The sequence below is a fragment of the Triticum aestivum genome, chromosome 3B (assembly GCF_018294505.1).
Source record: "Triticum aestivum cultivar Chinese Spring chromosome 3B, IWGSC CS RefSeq v2.1, whole genome shotgun sequence".
NCBI classification, from domain to species: domain Eukaryota; kingdom Viridiplantae; phylum Streptophyta; class Magnoliopsida; order Poales; family Poaceae; genus Triticum; species Triticum aestivum.
In genome coordinates this window covers 665,780,867-665,789,933 of record NC_057801.1, presented here as the reverse complement: position 1 = coordinate 665,789,933, position 9,067 = coordinate 665,780,867, and the positions used below count along the sequence as shown (strand labels likewise).

General features: G+C 50.4%; 1 protein-coding gene across 1 annotated transcript; it reads right to left on the bottom strand.

Moving 5' to 3' along the window:
* Positions 1-2,765: 2,765 nt before the first annotated feature.
* Positions 2,766-4,671, bottom strand: LOC123067670 (UDP-glucuronate:xylan alpha-glucuronosyltransferase 1-like). The gene is made up of 2 exons (XM_044490369.1): positions 4,601-4,671; positions 2,766-4,494 (listed from the first exon to the last, which is right to left on the bottom strand). Exons 1-2 carry the CDS (start codon positions 4,669-4,671, stop codon positions 2,766-2,768), a joined length of 1,800 nt encoding a protein of 599 aa, XP_044346304.1.
* Positions 4,672-9,067: the final 4,396 nt, after the last annotated feature.

Below are 9,067 nucleotides of genomic sequence, written 5' to 3'. Positions count from 1 at the left end.
CGGTGGATGACGATAGACCCGGCGGTGGTGGCTGCGGACGAAGCGGCGCTCTTCCTCGTACCAGTGGACGACGACGCAGGACAAGGAGACTGCATCAACACCGCCAGGTCCATCGCCAACATCATCAACACAGTGCCGCAGGGGATTGCGGTGTGGAGCACGCAAGGAGGACGTAGGTGTGGCGCTCGTTGGGGACACCGTCGATGTCTGCTTCGTCAAGCTGGAGCCCGGAGGCATGGAGGCTCACGAGGATGTCGTCGTCGTGCCGTGGAGGATGGCGATATGGAGCTCGCCAGGACGACGCCCATCGGCTTCTTCATCAAGCTGGCGCCACGGAGGACGAAGGCGTGGAGGCTCGCGAGGATGCCACCGTCGTGCCGCGGTGGATGACGCCACGGAGCTCGCCAAGACGACGCCCATAGTCTTCTTCATCAAGTTGGCGCCACGAAGGACGAAGGCATGGAGGCTCGTGAGGATGTCACCGCCATGCCGCGGTGGATGGCGCCACGGAGTTCACCAAGACGACGCCAATGTTAACATCATCAAGCTGGACACCGGAGGCATGGAGCTCGCTGGGATGCCGCCGTTTGCCGCGGAGGACGACGAGGACATGGAGCTTGTCAGGATGACGTCCATCATCAACATCATCAAGCTGGTGTCGCGGAGGACGGAGGCGTGGAGCTCGCGGGACGACACCACCGATGTCTACCTCGTAAAGATGGAGCCCACGGCCCGGAGTCATGAAGATGACACATGCCCTCGGTGCTGCCCGCAACATGGAGCCCGCTATGCGAGGAAGAGGCGCTACGCGACAACATGGCTTTACCAACCCTTACCACGGTCCCGTGAGGTGTGCCCTTGTCTTGGCAGACCGCTGTAAACTCGGCGTCCAGTCGAGACGAGGTACCACTACATGGTGCTCTCCGTGGCCCAGAGCCCATGAAGACGAGGCGTGATGGCGAGGAGGCGACATGGCTTCACCAACACTAAGTTTCGATGGCCCCGTGAGGCGGTGTCCCTTGTCTTGACGGACCGCCGTAAACTCGGCGTCCAGCTGAGACGAGGTGCCAACCACGCCGGCCTTGCCGATATGAGCGAGCGTTGGTTTTACACCGACGCCGGTCTCCACAAAAGAATACTCTCGCGAGGCGACCCCTTGTGTACCCCGACGAAGCGGCTACATCGTCAAGAAGTCCGAGCCAAGCAGGATCCATGCTATTCCAACACCAACTACATCAACGCTGTCAAGACCGACGAGGCGCGACGGCGAGGACGGGCATGGCTAACACAAAGTCATGTTTTGAGCGGCACGTGTATCGACGAGGACACGGGCTTTGCCGCCGCTCACACCACACACACACACCATCGTCATCATGCATGGAGAACGCGAAGCGAAAACGACGAAGACGACCGCACGGCTTAATCGGAGGTGTCTCGCGGAGTAACCCGCGGGAGTAATTAACCGGGAGCCTTCCGAGGCCCCGGGAACCAAGAGACCGCAATCGCTACAGTCAGGCTGGCCGCGCTAGTAGGCCAAGGAGCGCATATATAAAGGGATCTTGTATTTTTGTTTCTCCATTGACAGATTAATAAAGTGCATGTTTCCCTATCTTTAATTGTGTACTTAGTACACTGGCACGTCCGCAACATTTTATTTTTCCTGGTGCGTAGAGAGATAATAATATAATAACCCATATTGTTTTATTATTTTTCATGTCAAACACTTTGATTTTGCACGGAGGTTTGTATAAAAAAAATTGTTTTTAGTTTTTCTTTTCTTCTTACATACTATATCGCTTGACTGAGACTTGGTTAAGGCTGGTCGTAATGGTGAGTATCATACACTAGTACCATGTACTACATCTGTAGTGCATAGTATCATGTGTTAGTATCATAGATAACTTCGTTTATTGTCATGCATGACACATATTAGCACAACATTTAATATGATACGGTATCATGACATGATACTTACTCCACTCTTTCTTCATTTATTTCTATGCTACCTCATCAAATTTGCCTAGTTGGCATGCATGATAATATTTATGATACTCCCATTACGACCAGCCTAAGTCTCAGTCGACTTAGACCTAGCCACACCCTTCGTAGAATTATAAATGGGTATTCGTTATTTGTAAGTCGCGTGAAAACGCGAGTGACATTAGTCGGTTTTCTGGAAGAATAAGGGCTCCTTTGGTTTGTAGGAATTTCATAGGATTTTCATAGGATAAGATTTGTATAGGAAAATTTCCTTTGAAGCCCTTTGGTTTGTAAGAATGGATTCCTATTCCTATGTAGGATAGGAATCAATCCTTCATATTTTAGAGGAAAAGAACATTAGCTAAGACTCAATGGAAAAATTCCTATCATATGCATCAAATGACATCTCTTTCTCTATAGGAATTGAGATGCATGTCGTTTCACTTCCTATAATTTTACTATTCCTATAACATTTCTATCTTATGAACCAAAGGAGGCCTAAGTGAGGTACATGCGGAGCTCTGAGGGTGAGACAAAGACAATAGGCTGGCCACGGCGTCCCAGCCAGACCGGGATAGGACCTCGCCTAAGACAGGGATGCTGTGGCCAGCGGTGAGCGGGCGGAAGAGGAGGGTGCTCAGGAAGAAGAAGAGAGGGGTTGGGAGTAGAACGAGACGCTCGGCCATTGGATGATTGCAATCCAACGGCTAGGAAAATCGACCGACGTCAGATTTTTCTAAAAGCAAATTTACAAAAACACCATAGGTACAAGCAAGCGGATAGAATCATGCGGTGGGTGGCATTGGCAACAAGAGTTGTTGGGTGTTCCTTGGGTCAGTGATCGGACGGCTCCAGTGCATGTCGGTGGCGTTGGCCTTCTCCGCCTGCCTCCGGTCATACTGCAGCGCCGATCTCTGACTCTTCGGCAACGCGCAGAACCTGGTGGCGAGCTCCCTCGGTTTGATCCGGTCGTGCACCGCCCACCACCGCGCGTGCGCCTCGTCGTTGGCGAACTGGCGCAGCGACGGCAAGTTCCAGTTGCAGTCGTAGTCGCGGAAGCACAGCCACGGCTTGATGCCCAGGTAATGCAGCAGGTACGGCTCCGGCTGCGGCGCCGCCGAGGCAGCAGGAGCACTAGCAGCATGGCCCTGTTGGTGGTAGTACTTTAGGACGTTGACGGTGCGCGGCAGGCGGTGCCACCACGTGAAGACCTCGTTGAGGAACCCCTGGTCGCCGCCGTTGTAGGACCGGACGTCGCGGACGCGCGCCATGAGCATGTCGAACGTGCAGTTGCAGGGCTCCAGCACCATGACGCCGGAGTTGAAGAGCGTCCGGCTGTTCCCGGTGGCGCTCACCTCCGGGGCGTCGAAGAGGAAGTCGATGTTGCGCAGCACGAGCTGGTCGGCGTCCACGAACACGACCCTGCGGTAGTCGGTGAGCTGCTGCCAGAGGCGGAGCTTGCTGTAGTTCCACTCGTTGTACGTGCCGGGCACCGCGCGCGGGTTTCGGATGCGGCCGGCCATGGCGCGCACCTGCCACCCCGCTGCCGCCAGGCCGGCGCGCTGCTCCGCGCCGATGCTGCCGTAGTCCACCAGCGCCACCAGGTCCCTGGTGGAGCCCGACTGCCGGATGCTCTGCGCCACCGCGATGGCGCCGCACACGTAAGCGTCCGACGAGTGCAGCACCGTCGCGTACGCCTCCCGCCGCCGCCTGAGCACCGTAAGCGGCTTCATAGGAATCGTCGGAAGACGTAGAGCGAGGTCGCATGAGCCAATGGGAAGGCGAGTGCGGGGGCGGAGGTAGGCAGCGTGAGCCCTGTAGAGCCGGGCGTGGTCGTGTTGGTGGAAGAGGTGCTTGCATGGGAAGAGGTTGGGGAGTGGGAGACAGTCAGAGACGACGAGGACATGCGACGACTGGACGGAGACGGCGAGCTTGGCGGCGGAGAGCTGGAGATGGAGCCTGGCCACGTCCCTGGACCAGCGGCCGCTATCGTTACGGCTGCGGCACGGGAGGTTGACGGCGACGAGGTCGAAGCGCCGGCCTCCTTGATCCTCGGGGTCCGGGAGTGAGGGGCAGCTGCCGCTGCTGGTGCCGTTACCGTCCTCGTCGATCCACTCCGGGTAGAGGGCGGCCCAGGTGACGGTGCTGTCCACGGCCTGCAACCGCACCGTCCGGACTGTCGTGTGGAGTGGCTGCAGCTTCCTCCACCGCTTCACCTCCGCCGGACTGAAGTTGAGCAGCGCCACCGACCCCGCCTGCGCCGCCACCAGGGAGGCGGTGACGCTGTCCCACCGGACGCGCCGGTGCGCGCCGTAGGGGGGCCGTGGAACACTAATCGTAGGAGCTGGACGATGACGGAGTAATATCCGGCCGTCTAGGGTTCTGGTCTTGAGGAGGGCGCACATGAGCACGACGGACACGACCACGGTCAGCACCAGCACCTTCTTCTTCCTGCCGGCCTTGGAGGTGGCGGCCGCCGGCCTGGTCTTCCGCGCATCTGCGCCATGATCTTCTCTGCAAAACAACAACGTACGTATATGCACCATGATCGTGAGTCCAAAATCCAGACGTACTTAACCAAGAAAGCATGCCATCTTTTCTCCTCGATCGATCAACTCACAGTATGCGTAGCAGTGGCAGGATGGCAGCGCGGTTGCGAGACTCCGGAGACAAGAGAGCATGAGGAGCCATCTTTTCCTTCCGATCACTCGGCCCTGCTTAGTTCTTCACACACGATCGCGGGCCGGCGGGGTAGCTAGCTGCTGGTCGACGATCTCATCCGATCTGCATAGGTATAGCGTACGTGCATGCAGCCTGGCCCTGGCTGGCTGGGGAATGGTTAAGCCCTTGCTTCGCTCTATCTCTCAAGCCACACTATATATGTATCGATCGATGCCTCCACGTACAACCGTGGTTTTCAGTTTGTCTCATGTCTTTGACTAAGTTGGAGGTGATTAATCATGTGATTACAAGTGATAGGTAGGCCGTGGTCTAACTCACGACATTTGGAGATTAATCCTGACTTCGATACCCGATAGGCCTGGCCGGATAATTAACTACTAAATGGCAGCCATTTGGCTACATTCAGGCGAGCTAGAGCTCTGACTAACATCGGTCTTTCCAAGTTCCTCCCCGGCTTACAAAAACTGTGCTTTGTGGTTTGCTTCTTTTTTTCTTTTCTGAAAAAGTGCTAGCTTGTCTTGATGCATAGTATATTAAGTACATGATTTGATTTGCTTGGCCAAGGCCAGCTGGTTGTGGCAGTTGGCACTAGTGCAGAAGAGGAGGGAGAAGAGAGACTATGTCAATGGATGCTGCGTACTTGTATATCTATCTAGTACAAGCTATGCAATTAACGTTGAGGAGGTCTTGCTCCATCCATGTAGACCAGTGGATGTGGTACGTACTTTTTCTTTCAGGTTTGGTGCAGATGGGAATTGTAGGTTTGGTAACAAATCTTGTATTGTTCACCTCGCCTCACCTGTCTAGCTAGCTGTAGCACCATGGCATCGACCATATTTGTCTGATTGTGACACCTAATTGATTATCGCACCGTGAGAGATCGTTCGGTTTATTTGACGTGGATCGGTGACTGCACGCGTGTTACATCTTTAGTTCATATCCAACTTCAATTCGCCAACTACTCTCTCTTTAAGTTAATATAAGAGCATCTCCGACAGCCGCGCTATAGCGCCGCGCGCAAAAAAACCTTTTAGCGCGCGCGCTGTGGCTGGTTTTGCGCGCCCGCCTGCGCTAGCTCCAGCAGCCGCGCCATAATGCAGTGCGCGCGCGCCGTTCCTGCAGAGCGCAAAAATACAGCGCGCGCGACTCGCCGGACGCGCGTGGGGCGTAGGACGAGGAGAGGGAGAGAGTGCGGGCGCGAGTGCTCGAGTGTGCCGCGCGCTGTAGCTGGCGCTTCAAATACACCGCGCGGATAAGTGTTTTTGACCGCGCGCCCAACCCGTTATCGCGCGCGCGCCGTTTTTGCGCGCCCGCTGGAGCGAGCCGCCGCGTTGCGCGCGCGCTAAAAAGGCCTATTTTGTGGCGCGGCGCTAGTTTAGCGCGGCTGTTGGAGATGCTCTAAGACGATTCTGAGAGGTGTGATTTGGCTCCTGAGCTAATCTACACCCGCCATGAACAATGAAATCAAAAAATTACTAGAATTTTTTTAAAAAAATCCCTTTATTTTGCGTAGTAGATGTTTCAGTGTGTGAGGTTTGTGCAAAATTTCAGCTCATTTCGACATATGAGGAGCTCTCAGCAAAAAAATTAAATTTAGGGTATATGAAAAAGTGTATAGTTCATATACTGTTCAGACCGATTCTTTTTTTACTGAGAGCTACTCACATGTCCGAACGATCTAAATTTTGTAGGGACCTCACGCACTGAGTCATCTACCATGCAAAAATAAATAAATCAGAATCTATTGATTTTTTATTTTTTCTTCAATTTTACTGTTCATAGGATGCAGATGAGCTCATGCTCAGAATGAATATTCGGTTTTACATAACGAAATATGTATGTGGCAACCGTGTGGCAGATTGCAAAACTGCTACACCCATCCAGCGCCGTGAGATCCGACCGCCCTCCCGATTTTCTTCCTTTTCCCGCACGTCCTACCCGCCCGCCTCGATTTCCTTCCTTTCCCGCACACCTGGTCGTGCCTTCCTAATTTTCGTAATCATGCCCCATGCGCTTTCTCGATTTTCAGGCGAAAATAATGCTTGGATTGGGATTTGATCTCTGGTCTGCAAGTAATCAACGCAGAGAGCTAACCACCTCACCTATGACACTCATTGTTGAACAACCTAAAGGAAATACTGTATTTGACATGTTTTGCCTTTAATATGTTAGCACTGAAAAAAATTTATTTCACCTATCAAACCTGGCACATAAACTTTTCCCGTGGTAAATTCTCATCGCCACCATGATAAATGATGCACCACCACATGATAACTTTTGTATACCACATGGTATATTATGTGTAAGTAGCATGGTCATAAGCACCGAAGGTGTGATAACTTTGGTGAAAGCATCATGGTAACTTTGATCATTGGGAAGAAATTTGTTGAACCCGCCCCCCACCCTCCACCCCCCGATAATTTCTATAAATAGCACGATAACATTCACGCCATAGAGCTAATAATTTAGATACAAATATCGTGGTAACTTTAACCATTGGGGAAGAAAAATGTGAAAAGATACCCGATAATTTATGTGTAAATAGATGGTAATATACGCAGCGCATATCTGATAACTGAGGTAGGAACACCATGGTAACTTTGACCATAGGGATGATTTGTTTTGAAAAAAGATACTTCGGTATCTTCTGTGTAAATAACACGGTAGTATACCTCCTTCCCCTGGTATTTTTATGTGTAAATAGCATGAAAACATGTGCACTGTGATAACTAAACACCATGATAAAAGAATTTACCTGTGGGGGGGAATTTTGGTGAAACATACCCCTGAATGTTTTTGTGTAAATAGCATGATATTTTAAGCACTCGGGCTTGATAGATTACCTAGAATCACCATGATAACTTTTCGTCCCGAGAAAAAGTTGTTCAAAACATCCCCGATAATTTTTGTCAAAGAAAAAAAGTTGTTCAAAACATACACTCGCCTCGCGGGGTCTCTTGGATGAACACAACACATGGCGTGCCACGAGAAAGTCACATAATGATTAGTGTCATGAGGGGCACACGTGCTCGTGGGTTGGCCCAGAAAAACGACCCATGTTTTTAGGTGTAAGTACCATGATAAGTTACTAAAAACATCGTGGTAATTTTTGACCTATGTAAAAAGCTACCGAAACACACCCATGTTTTTAGGTGTAAGTACTATGATAATATACGAACTGTAGACCCGGTAACTCATGTACAATCCCACATGGTAAATTTGACCGGGGAGAGGTTGATGTATACATACACTGATAACTTATGTGTAAGTACCACGGTATTTTACACATCGAAAACTATATAACTTGTGTACAAAACACAGTGGTAACTTTGAAAGGGGTGTAGTTGTTGAAAATAGTACCTGGTAAGTTCAATGTAAATAGCACGGTAGTTTACGGAACACAGGCTTGATAACTTGCATATGAATACCATGGTAACTTTGACCTAAGGGGAAATCATGATAATTTTCTGTAATAACACAACTGTAAAAAAAAGGGTCAAAACGATTAGTTTCTTTAGTTTGAGCCACAAATACCTAAGGATGAGTTGGTTGTGGTGGCGCGCTTTGGTGCCAGGTAGTTGTGGGTTCCAATCCCACATGCGCAATATTTTTTTATCATGTGGTAGACGTGAAGAAGTGGTAGTTTTCTCGGGCGTGGGCGCGCGAGATTTACGGAGGAAGCAGGTTTCTCGGGCGAGCCTGCGGGGTCATTCAAGAGGAGGCATGGTCGAAGGAAGGGGGGTTGTGTGGTACTTTGAAGTGAAAGAAGTATAGGTGTGGCAGTTTTGCTTATATGGCACACATGTGCCAAATATCACAGTCCTTTACATAATAGTCTTTCTGTAAACATAAGTGACCTAAAACATCTTACATTTATTTATAGAGGGAATAACTAATTAACTAATGAGATATTCTGGAGCTCATCTAGCTGAGATGTAGCTATATCTTTAGACGTTTTAGATCATTATTAGTGATCTAAAATGTTTTATATTAATTTACAAAGGTAATAACTAATTAAGCAATGACAGCGTGTGGAGCTCATATAGCTAAGATGTCGTCATATCTCATTCACTCGACGTCCCCGTTGTTTAGCTTGTTAGTCTTTGACCGTTACTTGGCGCAATTACACACGCGTGGGACACTTCCGTGCGGGCCCATCTGGCAGTGGCTGCACGATCATAGGTGGGTGCATTTACTGACGCATGTGAAAGATCAAGGATGTCGCCTAGAGGGGGGTGAATAGGCGCTTTAAAATAATTATGGTTAAGGCTTGAACAAATGTGGAATAAACCTAGCGGTTAATTTGTCAAACACAAAACCTAAAACAACTAGGCTCACCTATGTGCACCAACAACTTATGTTAAGCAAGATAAGCAACTATGTGATAGCAAGATATATGACAAAG

Coding starts and splice junctions, on each gene's coding strand:
- LOC123067670 (XM_044490369.1), bottom strand. CDS start 4,671: ATGGCTCCTCATGCTCTCTTGTCTCCGGAGTCTCGCAACCGCGCTGCC. Junction 4,495..4,600: donor CTGCCACTGCTACGCATACT/GTGAGTTGATCG, acceptor GTTGTTTTGCAG/AGAAGATCATGGCGCAGATG.